Source organism: Agelaius phoeniceus, chromosome 26, assembly GCF_051311805.1.
Source record: "Agelaius phoeniceus isolate bAgePho1 chromosome 26, bAgePho1.hap1, whole genome shotgun sequence".
NCBI classification, from domain to species: domain Eukaryota; kingdom Metazoa; phylum Chordata; class Aves; order Passeriformes; family Icteridae; genus Agelaius; species Agelaius phoeniceus.
In genome coordinates, this window is record NC_135290.1 from 3,067,552 (window position 1) to 3,082,661 (window position 15,110).

A 15,110-nucleotide genomic window follows, 5' to 3' on the forward strand; every position below is an offset into this window, starting at 1 on the left:
CTTTTAGAATCATGGAATTCCATGATGGTTTGGGTGTGAAGGGATATTAAAACTCATCAGCTGCACCCCCTGTCAGGGCAGGGACACTTCCACTATCCAAGGTTGCTGCAAGCTCTGCCCAGCCTGGCCTTGGACACTTCCAGAGATCCAGGGGCAGCCACAGCTCCTCTGGGCACCCCCACAGGGAAGGACTTCCTCTGTGTATCCAACTTAAATTTTCCCACTCTGTTTGAGGTCCACTGAAGAAGTGAAGGTGCTGTAAGAGCTTTCAGGAGGGAGTACAGTTCATTTGTGACTCTCCATGGCACTTAGTAGGTACTTACAGCTTTTTTCCCCTCATAATTGATGCATGTGGCATTTCCTCCTGCTGAAATAGGCCAAGAGAAGCAGGCAGCACCGCTGAGCCCGGCTGCTTCATCTGTCTCAGCCTGAGCTGTGCACAGTGTCCAGTTGGCAGCCAGGATAATCAGCCCAAGGGCAGTGGAAATGCTCATTACAGCACACTTTATTCCTTAGTATTTAATAAGTAATGACTCTGAAAAGCTCGGAGCGGGGTCTGTGCCCGTGCTGTCTCCTGCTGTGTTCCTGTCACTATGGATAAGTTAAACTGGGTTGAATCAGGTCGATTTTTGGATGAATACCCACCAAGGAATTTCAAAATGTTGTAAGAAGTTAGGGTGGTTAAGTGGGAGATGCTTCTTTTGCTTGACTTAGTTTTGCTTTGTGAAAAAAGGAGGAAAGCTGGGCACTGCTTTCAAGAAACTGAGTTCTCTGATGTCCCTCAATAAAGTGAGTCTGGAAGGTAGGAACTCCCACAGGGAGCAGCTTAGAAAGAAGCTCTGAAAGCCAATGTTCCAGGAGCTGAGGCTCAGCTGGGGCTGGGGAACAGTTGGAGTTCCACATGAAGTTCTTGACAGTGCTCAAATAATCTTTACTCACCCTGTGATGTGAGCAGGGTGATGGATCACTGCAGATCCAGCAGCTAACCTTCCAAAGCAGCTTGGGGTGAGGTTTCTCTGGGAAGAAAACGTTCCCATTAGCTCAGTGCTTTGGCAATTTGTATCATCCGGTGAACTGGTCAGGAATTCCCAGCTGGTGTAAGAGGATTGGCTGTTCCTGCAGCACCTGGGGCCAGCCAGGCCCTGCACGAGGCTTTGGTGTAGCAGGAGGAGGTGGGAGAGGCTCTGCAGAGTCTCTGCTTCCCTCTGGAATATTCCATCTTTATTCTGGGGACAAGGAGAGAACCATAACCTAGGTTCTTACTCCTCCTGAATGCTGGGCTGTGTAACCTGTTACTCACCCTCTCTTTTGTCTTAGAGATCTGATTTTCCTTTCTCCTCATGTCCAGGCTGGAACATTTCAGAAACAGTGAAAGAAATGAAGAAATGTGGGGAAAAAAAAAAAAAAAAGAAGGGGGAACATAATGCTTTTAAATCTCAAAGATCAAATACTTCTGTTAATATCTGCTAGAAATTCCTCACAGAGATTTTGGCATATGCCAGTCTGGCACATAACTCCACCACAGCCACCTGCCATCCTGCCTGGAATTGTTTGCAGCTCCTTTGTGTTCTCTGAGCAGCACAAAGCTGTGGCGTGTCTGGTGTCACCACCAAGTAACAGACTCTGCACTAAGCCACGTGACAAACTTCCTTTTTTTCCCATTTAATTAGTTTTCCTTGCATGAACACTGTGTTTTAGGCAGTGCTTTTTCCAGTCTAAGGGGTCCCTGAACACCGGAAAACCTAGGGGTGTATGAATGAGGATGTTTTGTTCCAAAGAGAACAGAGGATTCCAGGATTGGCAGCTAAAATGAAAAGAGCACCACAACACCAAGAATTCTTTCACAGCTGCTCTTTGGCTTTCCAGTCTCTGCCAGTTTAATGACAGGATTTTGCTCCATACATTCTGGCTTCAGGCCTGGCACAGGTCCTACACGTCACCTCATTGTTGGGACTGTAAGTTCCAGGACCACAAACCACTGTGAAGAGAACAGAGTTGGGGTTCCAGCCACTTTCCCCCCATCTCAGGAGGGGCATCAGACATCCCTGTGAGCCTTCCCAGTGCCCTGTGGGAGCTCCTACCCTTCCAGAGCTCCCTGAGCCTCTGGCTAAATCCCCTGCCCCCTGCCCCAACTCTACATCCTGCAGCAGGTGCTGCAAAAGAACTTGAAAAACCAGCAGAGAATTTTCTAGCAGGACTTCCATGAGGGGAATTGTTTCTTATGGGCTCTGGATCCTGAGGATTGTCACTCACCAGTGACACCTGGAAGGAAAGAAACCCACTGCACTACTTCTACTTTGATTGGAAATGCAACCACACCTGTGAATGCACTGACACGCTCCACTGGCTCATTTCCTATCATTACTTTATAACTATAATGTGAATATCCTCCCAAAGGATGAACAGAAATATCCCTGCTTTTGACCCCAATATTTCCCTAATCCTCCCCAGAGCTCTGTGCCCAGCTCTAATCAGCTATATTTAAATCAATGAGCTATATTTCAAAGGATGTATTTTATATTTACCACAGCAGCTGGCACAGTTCTGGTGGGTGTGGTGGTTTCTCCCAAAACCTGGCCGACAGCTGTCGATGGGAGTCATGGAGAAGCTGTTGTCCACGTACTGGATTGTAGGAACAGCCTGAAACTCATACTTCAAAACCTGCCTCAGCTGATGGAAAAACTTCCCAATTCGCTCTGCTGCCTACAATTCAGAAGTATTGGGAGAATAAAAGCATAGTCAGTTGATTTTTGTTGATTTAAAAACATCAGAAAATATTTTCTGGTCCTGATTTCCACATCCTGACTTGTCACCTTAACTGGGAGTGTTCCTTGGTTTCAAGGGGCCTGGATTCAGACCTAGGATGTGAGCTGATCCCAGGATTTAATATTTAGAAGGCAGAGAGAACAGATTTTAGAAATTTGCTACAGTAGACTTACTTTAAATTGCATTCCATTGACCAAATCATAAATCAAAAATTTCATTTACAGGACTGGAAGCTCAATATAAATAATAATGTTTATCCTTCTTTATTATTAGAAGCAAATACAAAGCAAGTAATGAGCCTGATGTTTTAACTGTTTTTTTTTTTAAGCTATTTGTATCAATTTGACTTCTAAACCCATTTCTCTTCCTGAATGGAATTATTTGAAATCCATGAATCATCACTTACAATATTAATCCCACAAAATCTGGCTAAAGATGGATTACTAGCAGTCATATCTGCAGGAGCTAAGGCAGAGGTGGGTGTTAAAGAGGCAGAGAAGACACGAGGGGACTGACACAGAACCTGTCGGACTCTCCTGTTTGTCACATCTTCACAGTCGTAAGGAAACTCCTGGCAAACTTCTTCCCATCCTGGTGCAAATGGATTGACTGTGGATGGAGGAAAAAAGATCCATAAAAAGGGGGAAAAATGATAGATTAGGTCCTTGTGGTTTCTATCCAGTTCCTTCCTCTGTTTGGTAGGAGTCAGAGGTCAGTCAGGATAAAATTGGGGGGAAATATCCTGAGCTGAGAGAATGGAATGAATGTCTCACAGAGCAACCTCGGTGTCCTAAAAGGGCTGAAGTTTCATGTAAAATTAAAAATCTTTGGGTCATGAAAGTTTCTTGACTTTACTTAGGGAAAACCAACCACAAAACTGTTCCATAACCTGTTGGATGGCCCCTCTTGGTGTGTGGTGAGAACAGATACAGGTGTGAATGTGGTCAGAGAATTAAAGAATAATTTCCTTCTCTCAGTGATAAACCATCTCTAACTCAAGGCAGCAGCAGCTGATTTCACTTGTTTGTGAGGTGAAACCACCTCAGTATTGCCACGAGGGAGCTGTGAGGTTCTTGCTTTAGCTCTGTGCAGTTTCCTAGAATCAAGCAAAAAATTCAAGGCTGGGCTGGATGGGACTTTCCAGCTGGTCCAGTGGAAGGTGTCCCTGCCTATGGCAGGGGAGAGTTGAATGAGCTTTAAGGTCCCTTCCTACCCAAATCATTCTGTGATTCTAAAACCAGAGTGGCCCCAGACTTAGTAAAAATCAAATCCTGAAAACCTAAATATGACAGTGACATTAGGGCATATTATGGGCTGTCTCCTTTCAGCAATCCTCTCTAACCTTGGTAATCACAGCTCTCGCTAGGATTGTAAAAAGTTGAACGCTAAATTTAACATAAAAACTGCGTTTTAGCTCCATCTGTGGGCAACAACAAAAAATACAGGGACTCAAAAAAAAAAAAAAAAAAAAAAAAAAAAAAAAAAATCAAACCCGGAACAACTTTCAGAGGTACTCTTGACTCTGCTGTTTTTCAGACATTGTTTGTAGCACTCACAAGTTGCTCATAACAAAAACCAATCCCTCCCAAACAAGCACTGAAATCGGTTACCTAGAAAATGAACAAACAGCTCATACTGGAGGCCATCCTTTGGTGTCCTGATGGAGTGGCACTTGTAGGATGAGCCTGAGATGTGGCAGGTCAGGTGGGAGATGCTGCTGTTGAGGATTTTCTTTAATATCTTGATGAACAAGTCGTTGTTTCTCAGCCTGCAACCCATTGTGCTGAAGCGAACAGACACCTGATAGGCATGGTCAGCTTCCCTGTAGGCTGGGAGGAAATGGCTTGGGTGTGAATCTGGGGTGTAATCACAGATTGAATCTTAGATGATCAGGTTTTGTATCTGAAATATGGGCTTTTATTCAAAAGTAAAGAAATAAATAAAGCACTGTCATTCATTGTGTCATAACGTGTTTGTCCTTGACAGAGCTGACTCAATAGTAAGAGATATTTTAGTTTGAAGTTTACAGGAATTTATGTGCTTAATGGAGACTGTTCCCAAATGACAAAAACAAAAAAAGGAGGTAAATAGGAAAATGGCACAGAACCAGCATGTCTGCAAAGCTGTGTGTCTGAAACAGATTGGTGCCAATTCTATGCAATTATGGTGTAGGAGGAATTTTGTTATTGTTTTCAAAGTTAGTGTTTCTCAAGCATTTTTTTGGTTGTTATGTTGTGGGTGGGAAGTGATGTTGGTGAAGAGTGGTTACAAGAGGTGGAAGGGGCTGGAGTGCAGACCTCAGATAACTCTGGAATTCTTGCAGTTAATTCTATACCTAAGGGCAGAGATTATTTTATTGCCATATATCCTTGGGAACATAAATATTAAACTTTTTCCAAAACCATGAAAAGGTGCATATGTGCCTATAAGTAAAAAATTTATTTTCTATTCCGGGATAAAATTTTAATTATTTTGGTGTTTTTTTTTTAATCAAGCCTCACAAACCCACCAATGTCCTTACTCCTAGCTTAGCAATCTTACCATAAACCATGAATTTATAGGCCTCAACCATTTCTATTTCTTCCTGTGTTGTGGTTTCGATGACTTTGTGGGAGAGAGTGCAAGTGTAGGCACCAGACATTGGCACCATGAACCCCATCACCATCAGCTTCCCTGTCTCTGTCAGATTCACATAGCTTTGCCCTAAAATAGAAATATTGCATTACCAGAAATGTCCACTTTTTGATGAATTTAGAATATTTGAAGAAGAAATCTTGCTCCTGTGCATAATGATGCTGAAATTATTTAAATGATCATTTAGCCTGAAATTATCTAAAGTTTATGACTTTTAGGATTTACTACAAATTTCCTTTTTAGCAAAAGTATTTGTAACTTTTAGAGGGAGAAGGGAAATGGAGTTTAATGTCAGAATTTGTGGAAATATTTGGCAGAGGGCTAAGAAACCACTGGGGGGTGTGAATAGAAAGAAGAAAAATATGTGATATTTTTAGTTTGAACTAACCTTGTAAAACTCTTCCATCTGGACCAGTCCACAAATAGTTGGGATCTATTATTCTTTCCTGAGAAAGAGCCAAATCCATACAGACCAGGAATGGGCTGTTTGTGAACACCTTAACATACACATTCACTGCAACACAGAATGAGGTAAGTGATGGAAAATGCTGACAAAGAATGAAATCACAAAAAAAAAAAAAAACAACCAAAAAAACAACAAACCCCAATTGAAAATTGTGTTTGAAGTGTATTTTTCAGTTTTGGACTTGCAAAGTGTAATATTAAAGATTAATCTCCATTTGTTCTTAATTAATATCCTGGAACTGTCCACAGTGTGGCTGGTGCTGACTGTTAGAGGGAGACACTTATGTCCCACACACAAACTGTGGTACAGGCATAAAAAAAGCACCAGATTTTCAGTGAAACCCTCACTTAGATGTTAAATTTTCATCAGTGCTTCCAGCTGCACTATGGGACAAAATATATTTCCATCTCCAGCCCCCTTTCTCCTGTTCCTGTGCATATGATGTTCCATGTGTACTGGTGCTACATAATGATTCCTGGGCTTAAAACTACAAATTCTAGTGAAAATTAAATCTAGATAGGAAAAAATGACATGTTTACCTTCATGCCTGATGTCACCATAAACTTCATTCTTTCCAATTAAATCAATAGATTGCTCTTCCTTCTGTTCTGCTCTCACTGCAGGGAAAGGTAATGGAAATATCAGAGATCAACCTAAATGTGTGATTGTTAATCCTTTATTTCACCCTGGCTTTTGTCTCATTTTGTTTCATTTGCCTTACTTCTCCTTTTTTCCTATGTTTTTTTTTCTTAGAACAAGCAGGAGCCCTTGTTTTTGACCAGTCACTTTTGAATTGTTTTAGTGTCCATGTTGTAAACCTGCCTGGATGTATCAGGTTCCAGACCAGATGAACCTTTAGTGGCAAAAAGCCACTAAAATAGTTATAAAATCAGGTTCTGTAGTATGACCCTGAGCAGACACAGGGCAGGGATCTCTCAGCCCTTTCCCTTCTGGAAAACAGCAGGCTGATGTCGGGCATGAAGGTTTTTGTGACAAGAATCCCCAGAAGAGGCAGAAATTATTGGAAATAGGGGCTTTTTTTTCAGGCCATGGGCACACTGGGGTGGTCCTGCCTGACTATTGTGTCCCAGGGTTGTCCTGGGGGACAGTGGGGTGTCACTGGAACCTATGGCAATCCCTCTTAAGGGGCTTCATCTCCCACTCTGAGGGAAGGTTTTTTGGGGACATTTGTCCCTCTGAGGGAAGGTTTTTTGGGGACATTTGTCCCTCACAGTGAAGATGTCCCACCAATGGGGTATCAATGAAGCCCACCTTTCCCCTCTTGAGGGGCTTCATCTCCCACTCTGAGGGAAGGTTTTTTGGGGACATTTGTCCCTCAGAGGGAATGTTTTTTGCGGACATTTGTCCCTCTGAGGGAAGGTTTTTGGGGACATTTTTTCCCCACAGTGGAGCAGTACCCACCAATGGAGTATCAATGAAGCCCACCTGTTCCTTCTTGAGGGGCTTCATCTCCCACTCTGAGGGAAGGTTTTTTGGGGACATTTGTCCCTCTGAGGGAAGGTTTTTGGGGACATTTGCTCCCTCACAGTGGGGTATCTGTGTGGGACAGATGAGTTGTCCCACCAATGGGGTATCAATGGAGCCCACCTGTCCCCTCTTGAAGGGCTTCACCTCCCACTCTGAGGGAAGGTTTTTTGGGGACATTTGTCCCTCTGAGGGAAGGTTTTTTGGGGACATTGTTCCCTCACAGTGGAGATGTCCCACCAATGGGGTATCAATGGAGCCCACCTGTCCGCTTTTGAGAGGCTGCATCTCCCACTCTGAGAGAAGCTTTTCTGGGGACATTTGTCCTTCAGAGTGGAGATGTCCCACCGATGGGGTATCGCTGGAGCTCACTCTGTCCCCTCATGAGGGGCCTCAATCTGCCCCTCTGAGGGAATATTTTATGGGGACCCCCCCAGCTCAGATGACCCCCTCTAGCACCGAGCTCACTCTGTCCCCTCATGAGGGGCCTCAATCTGCCCGTCTGAGGGAATATTCTATGGGGACCCCCCCAGCTCAGCTGACCCCCTCTAGCACCCCTTGAGCGCACCGCCCTCACACCAACACACCCCCACAGCTGCTTTCCCACCCCTGGTCCCTCTCACCCCATCCTGCCGCCGCCACCACGGCCGCCACGCCGAGGAGAACGCCCGGGGGGCAGCGGGGCCGCCCGCCGCCCCCCGCCATCCTCCCGCCGCCCCTCACAACGGCCGCGGCGGGCGCGAGGGGGCGCTAACGGACCCCCCCCGCCGCCCCCCCCCCCGCCGCCTCCATGCCCGCGCGCGCTCGGCGCTTCCCGCCCTTTTTCCTCCCCTCAGGGCTGAGGGCGGGAAGGGTGAGGTGTCCCCGCTGGGGTCCCTCGCTCCTTCTCCGCTCCCTCGCCCACGCCCCGTGCTTTTTATACGGTTTTAAAAACATCCTCACCCAGCGCTTCACTGAGATTTTTCAAGAGTATTTAGTTTTGGGGAGGTTTTTTTTATGTTTTCTCGCTTTCGGGCCCCTGAGGCGCTTGGCAGCGAAGGACGGCCCCGGCCAACCCCTCCCGCGTCCGTTGTCACCCTTCAGCCCCACATCGCTCCTCCACAGTGCGCAGTGAGCTGTGTTTTTGACTCTAAAGTGTTTTTTTCCGGCTGTGGGACAAGGAGAGGGAAGTACAGGGGGACAAGGGGGGGAAAAGGCTCCATCATGGCTTGGTCTGTCAGTGCTCAGCCTGCCCTGGGCTGTGGAAGGTGTTCCTGTCCATGGAGGGGGAGAGGGGGGAACTGGATGGGCTTTAAGGTCCCTTTCAATCAAAACCATTCTGTGTTTCTGTCACTTGCCGTGAGAAAGACTGAAAGTAAGAGCTGGGCACATCCTGTGACTTTTCCTCCTGAGGGGCTGTGAGTACTGGGTGTTCTCCAGCTGCAGGTTTCTGTAGAAAGTCATTACAGGACACATATTTTTCCACTTAAAAGCAAAAAAACCCATCCCTTTCAGCACCTAAAAGGGCCCCAAGAGAGCTGGAAAAGGATTTTGGACAAGGGTCTGAAGTGATAGGACAAGGGTAACGGCTTCAACTAAAATGGGGAGATTCAAATTGGATATTGGAAAGAAAATCTGATCTGTGAGGGTGGTGAGACCCTGCAATGGATTTAAGAGGGAAGTTGTGTCTGGAAATGTCCAAGGCCAGGTTGGACAGGGCTTGGAGAAACCTGGGCTAGTGGGAGGTATCCCTGCCATGGCAGAGGTGGAGCTGGGTGGTTTTTAAATTTTAAAATCCCTTCCAACCCAAACTCCTTTAGGATTCCATGATTCTGCCACTTGTGACTGAAAGTTAGCGCCGGGGGAATAGCGTTGGTTGAAAAATGAACCCAAATGCCACAGTATCACTGCAAGTGCCTTTCAAGTCAGTTACATGTTTTGGAAAACTTGCTATGTCTTTGAAACTTTTAAACATGTAACTATTTTGTTTCTAGAGCGGGTGATACAAAAGCACTGCAGAATCCGCTGACAGGGCACGGAGGGTCCTCGTGTTTGACTGCCCTGCACACTCCGAGACACTCAAGACCAGAACGGTGGCCAAGCCTCTGGAAATTAGCAAAATAGTATTTATTCTACCTACCTAGGTCATATTTATCACTCCAGACCATGCTAGTGTCCAAAAATGATGTCACAGTATTTGCATAACAAATATGGAACAACCAACATGGGAATAAGAGTTATTTTTACAGAGAGCTGTGAAAGTTTTAATGCTTCTTATGTAAAAACAGCATTTAAGTTATGAGTTTCCTTTAATAAAGAAAAGAAAAAAAATTGGTAAAAATGCAAAAATAAAAGTGTGAAAAAGGAGGTATCAAGTTATTGATGGAAAACAGTTCCACTCAACCTTTCTCCTTCCTTAGACCACCACATTGACTCAAGTGGTCAGTTAAAGTCTAAGAACTGTGTCAGGGTTTTCATTTTTAATGTCCTTGAGCTGCTGAGCAGGTCAGAACCGGGACCACCTCAGACAACCCCCGTTCCCATGTGCTGAATGTTTTCAGTTTTACTCAAAGTGAACATTTCATGCTGACACTGTGCAGGCAAAATGATTCAGTTTGTAACGTGTCTGCTATAAACGTGTCATATTTCAGCCCGAGCAGCCTCAGCTCCTAAGGATGTTTATAGCTCCTTTCAGGTCCTGCACAGCCCATCAGTCCTCAGGTTGCTAATTATTATGAAATAGTAGCTCTACTATAAAGCTTTGGCTGCAGTTTTGGTTCTTTATAAACTCATAGTCAGTGTCTTTAGCCAAATGACCCATTTATTTTCAATGCTATAATATTTCTAACTCCCAGACTGGTAAATTTTCATTATAGATTTGTAAGCTTTAGAGGGGGAGAAGGGGAATGGGTTGTTTTTAAGAACAGGAAGTGTTGCAGGGAGGATTTGATAGGACAAAATGTGAATTCAGGTATTTATATTTGTGTTTTAAACCTGGATTACTGGGTTTGGGGTTATATTTGGTTTTGGTTTTTTGTTTTGTTTTGGTGGGGTTTTTTTTTTTGGTTAATAGAGTACCAGTAGGAAATTATAGAAAAGGACAAAAGTCTGCAGTTGTAAACTTGATCATGGAGTGAGTAGACATTAAAAAGCTGAATATTTTATCCTAGGAAATATGTAGAGAGATTTCCAGGAGTGCAGAGTCGGGTAAAGGACCTGTTGCAGGGCTCTGGAGAGCCTGCAGAGCACAGTTTCTGTCTCTGATCTTTCAGGTGAGTGATCCAAAGGTGGGATCACACTAAGGAGGGTCACAATTCCCACAAGGCTGTTTTTATTGGCTGGGAAAACCAGGCTTGTTTGATTTGTGCACTTAAAATAAAAACAGAGTGAAGATAAAATTGTTTCTCTGAGGGCAAACATGAGGGAAAGTAGGGATTTAAATCAGAGAACAAATCTGGCAGTAAGAGAAAATGGCCGTGGATAATCCTGGGATGGAAACCAGAGGTTTCTGAACAGCAATCCCAGGTCTTCCTTAAAATTTGTAGAACCAGGAAACCTGCCTAATTAATAAATTATTCTGGAAAGAGGTTACAGAGATTAAGAATAGCCAAGAATTGCTTGATTATCCCACTTTTTTTTTTTTTAACATTTTATTTCTAGAATCTTTTTCCAAGCAATGGAAAAGCAGCAGTGTAAGAAGCAGCCGTTGGCACCACACAGGAAGTGAGTAGGAGAATCATGTTTCCATGTTGTTATCCTGCTCCTGATCTATGATAATTTGTGCTTGCTGCCTTTGGGTTTAGATCCAAGTGATGAGCTCAGATCCCGATTTCACTTCTCACTTCATTAACTGCTTTGGGGCCTGGAGTGACCTCTGAATGTCACCTGCTGCTACCCTCTGCCTCAGCAGGGATCCTCAAAGCCCTGTTCAAGCCCAGTGTGGAATCAGCCCCTTTTTGGAGTCTGTACGAGAGGACTTTGAAATTCATATTTGTTTCATTTTATTGAAGAACTCTCTCCTTTGATTTCCTGCTAAATAGAAAACCATCTCAACCTAAGTTCTCTTCACTGTTATCTCAACCATAACTTTAACACACAGTGCGGGGTGTGCCCATTCTGGGGACGAAATCGGCTGGGGGCTCCCCCGATCTCCAGCCCCCCCTTGCCCTTCCCGAGGGCCGGGACTCCCCTGCGAGCGGCACCGGCAGAGGCAGCCGAGACCGGAGCCGGCACCGGGACCGGGTCCGCTCCTCTCCCCGCCACCCGGCGCCGCTCTCCGCCCGCCGAGCGCCCCGCCGGATGTCACGGAGACGGGCGGGAGGCGAGGCCGGTGCGCTCCGCCGGCAGTCCCGAGCCCGGGCGGGCAGGTGGAGCTGGGAGCGGCGAACGGAGCATGGAAGGTGAGAAACGACCCCGCTCTTCCCCCGGACCCTCTGTCCCGCCGGGGCTCGCAGCGGCTCCATCGCCCGAGGGCTTTCAGCCGCTTCTTCAGCGCTTGCTGCAAACAATTCGCAGGTTCTGGAAAAGAAATCGAGTCGCGTGTAGCAATTAAACGGGAAACGAACGGGGCTTTTTGCCCCCTCTCTGTTTAATTTCGGAGATATCACAAAGTGCGTGATAAAGCCAGGGTTTAGAGCGGGCTTTATCTGCTGTTCATATTCTGGGGTTTAACGAATTCAAGGATGTCTTCTTTCTTCTCACCTGTAAAACATGCCCATAATATTCAGAGTCAGCCAAAACTGATCTGGGAGTTAATATTGGGTTCTGGAATAATTACTTGTCATAGAAAAGCAGTATTTCTGGTGTTTTTAACAATCCTGGCAAAGAAGTTTTGCAAAGCATCACTTGGTTTCTTGTTTCAAAGGTGGAGATTCTTATTTCAGTGCTTTAAGGGCTCCAGTTTAGATTCTGCCCTGTCTCAATGACTTGAGGCTTTTGATTATTTTAAGTTAGCTGCAGATGCCTATTTAAAAATGCATTTTCCTTTGCTGAAGGCTTTTAAACTATTTTCCTGTAAATAATCACTCATTGAATCTGACTGAATCGAGAATGTTGCTGTTGGAAAGAAGTAACTGATGATTTGAAAGGATGGGTTTGGGGGCACTTTGCCACCTAAAAATGCAGCTTCATTTTCTTGATCGAGTTGGGATCGCTGTCTTTTTGGGAGGGAAAGTTTGTGAGGCATGTTGGAATAGTCTGCAGTTAGAAAAGAACAGGGTTTCACTCTAACTGAGGTTATCTAAGAAATCCTTTCTTTGGTGTTCTTACTTCTTGTGCTCTCAAAGTGAACATGGAAATGATCCTTCAGGTTTTGGATCTGTACTTGAGGATGATGAGGATCCATTAACGTGCCTGAGGGTGCTGGATTGGGGATGAAGTTAGTGTTGCAAGGTGTTATCCTTGGATACAGTAACTTCCAGGAGTGTTTCCGTGGGTCTTGGACAAATCTCCGTGCCCTGAGGACACAGGGATAACGCGGCTGACTCGGATTTTCCACACCCGGTGTGTGGAGGTTTGGTAGGGTCACAGAGCAGCAGACAGGCCCTGGCAAGGGTGGGTGTTTGAACCAAAATTTGTCATTAACTTGATTGTATTTCTCCATGAGTGGTTTGGTTTTGTGGCTGCCAAAAGAACTGTCCAGCTGGAGCTCTCAGCTCCAGGCTCTGGGCTTGGATCAACAGGTTGGATCTTGATGATCCCAGTGGATTTCTTCCAGCTCAGGATTTTCTGTGAATCAGGATATCCTATATTGAATCACTGAATTATTCTGCTGGGTTTAGAAGATTGTATGCACCAATATGAGAAAAATATCCTTAATTACACACTGCTGATCAGTGTATAATATCAGTGCTGATCAGGGTTTCTTCCCAAATGACATGTGCACTTAAAATACCCGTGACATTTCACATGCTGCAGGATGCTTAAGAGCAGCAAAATATCAGAGACCTCATAAAGAGTTTGCTTGGCCCAGGTGCCTTCTTCAGAAAGCCATGGAGGCTGTGGATGATGAAGAAGTATATTCAGTGCAGACATCAGCTAAAATTTCTCTCCTTCATGGCCCAGTGTGGATTGAAGGTGAAAAACTTGTTGGAGTGGAAGAGGTTGAGTGGTGTACATACTGACTTCAGACAAGGAAACTGTTTCTGCTCTGTCTACTGTGATGGAAGGACTAAGAGCAGATGGGACTTTCAAAGGTGTCTCCTTCCCTGTGCTGTTGAGCTGAAAAGTGCAGCCAGCAGGAAAAAGGCAGCATTCTGGTTTCATTTTGGGGACAAACAGGCGAAATTTTAATAATCCAAAATATACCTCCCAGTCTGTATTAAGGACAGAAAGGAAATAGGGTCATCAGTGATTTGAAAAATATCCATTTTAGGGGGGTTAAATTTCTGCTTGGCTGTTCTGGTCAAATACCAGGATAAAGTATGAATAGTGTTGCATACTAAAATACCACAGCATTTTTTTAGCAAGTTATTTGAATATTTTGGCTCCCTTTGCCTATCGGTGTAGAACACAGGATGGCCAAGGATTGCTTTCGAAAGCACATGAATTTTACTTCTGCTTTGTAAATGCACATTGTGCCTCAGCTGCAGCACACAGAGAGCAGAGTCCTCTTCCCATGCACCCCAGCCACTGGAGCTCTTTGAAGCTTGGGAAGACAAACGTGTTCTGTAAGTGATTTCCTGCTTTGTGTTTTTCTGAACAGAAAAATTTGGTAGAAAAAGAACTTTATTAGTATAGAAACCAAGGGTGGAATCTACTCACATGCTGTCCTGTCACCATGAAGGATATGGCTTAGGATAGGAAAGAGACCTGAGGTTAAATATGAAGAGACCACTAAGGCTCTGAGAAGCTGCTGGAGATTGGTGCTGTAAGGAAACCAGGTGCTGGTGAGGGGAGGGCAGAGGCTTGAAAGTGAGCCAAAGACCAGGATGTTTCTCAAGCAAGAAGAGAAACATTCTATGGTGTGTCATTGTTCTTATCTCTTCTGAAGGGTTATCCTGCCCAGCAGCCATCATGGGCATGAAACTGTTGTGTTCAACAAAATATGAATCAATATTTTGTGTTCAACAAAATATGAATCAATTCACAGACTCCATCTCAGCAGGGAGGAGATGAGGGTTTGAGGAGGCTGAGCAGGTCCTGCTTGGCTCTCATGGGGTTCAGGCAACGCTGTTCTTCAGAAAGTTGTCCTGCAGCTACCAGGTAAAGCTGAAGAGTCCAATGGTTTCTAAAAACATAGAGTTACCCAGGAATCTATGTAGAATTATTGGAATTCAAGCAGTCATGTAGAGGTTCTCATTTTTTTCTTCCATGACCTCCTTGGAGCTCAGGGAAATGCAGAATTGCTGCCAAGGTTTCAACAGCACCTTGGGGCTTCAGCGGGGGTTTTGACCCCCATCACCCAGAGGGAGCAACTGTGCAGGGATTCTGAATGCAATTAAAACCAAAATCACCTTGCAGAATAAGGGAGATTTCATTTTCAGATGTGCAGAATTACAAGGGTTTGTGTAATTTAAGGGTCTGTATTCATGGAATCACAGTTTGGGGATGGAAGGACATTAAAGCTCATCCAGTTCCACCCCTGCAATGGGCAGGGGCACCTTCCACTATCCCAGGCTGCTCCAAGCCTCACCCAGCCTGGCCTTGAACACTTCCAGGGATGGGGCAGCCACAGCTTCTCTGGGCAACTTATTGCAATGTAAAGTTAAAATCAATATTAGAAAAAATTTTGTTCATTTTCCCAGAAATTACTGATGTTTTCTCATTGTTGTTTGCTGTA

The 15,110-nt window shown here is 44.9% G+C and overlaps 2 protein-coding genes across 6 annotated transcripts in view; one reads left to right on the forward strand and one right to left on the reverse strand.

Moving 5' to 3' along the window:
• Positions 1 to 1,877: 1,877 nt before the first annotated feature.
• Positions 1,878 to 8,086, reverse strand: ZPBP2 (zona pellucida binding protein 2). Its single transcript, XM_054649873.2, has 8 exons — positions 7,975 to 8,086; positions 6,406 to 6,483; positions 5,789 to 5,914; positions 5,308 to 5,469; positions 4,377 to 4,595; positions 3,290 to 3,375; positions 2,526 to 2,703; positions 1,878 to 1,978 (listed from the first exon to the last, which is right to left on the reverse strand). The coding sequence occupies exons 1-8, from the start codon at positions 8,054 to 8,056 to the stop codon at positions 1,878 to 1,880; spliced, it is 1,032 nt and encodes a 343-aa protein (XP_054505848.2). The 5' UTR covers positions 8,057 to 8,086.
• A 3,551-nt stretch (positions 8,087 to 11,637) lies between these two features.
• The window catches only part of IKZF3 (IKAROS family zinc finger 3), a 35,679-nt gene continuing 32,206 nt past the window's right edge, over positions 11,638 to 15,110 (forward strand). For all 5 annotated transcript variants that reach the window (XM_054649496.2, XM_077190875.1, XM_077190876.1 and 2 more), the window contains exon 1: positions 11,638 to 11,730. In XM_054649496.2, the coding sequence (XP_054505471.2) occupies positions 11,724 to 11,730 (7 nt within the window). In that variant the 5' untranslated portion in view covers positions 11,638 to 11,723. The remainder of the gene's footprint in view (positions 11,731 to 15,110) is intronic.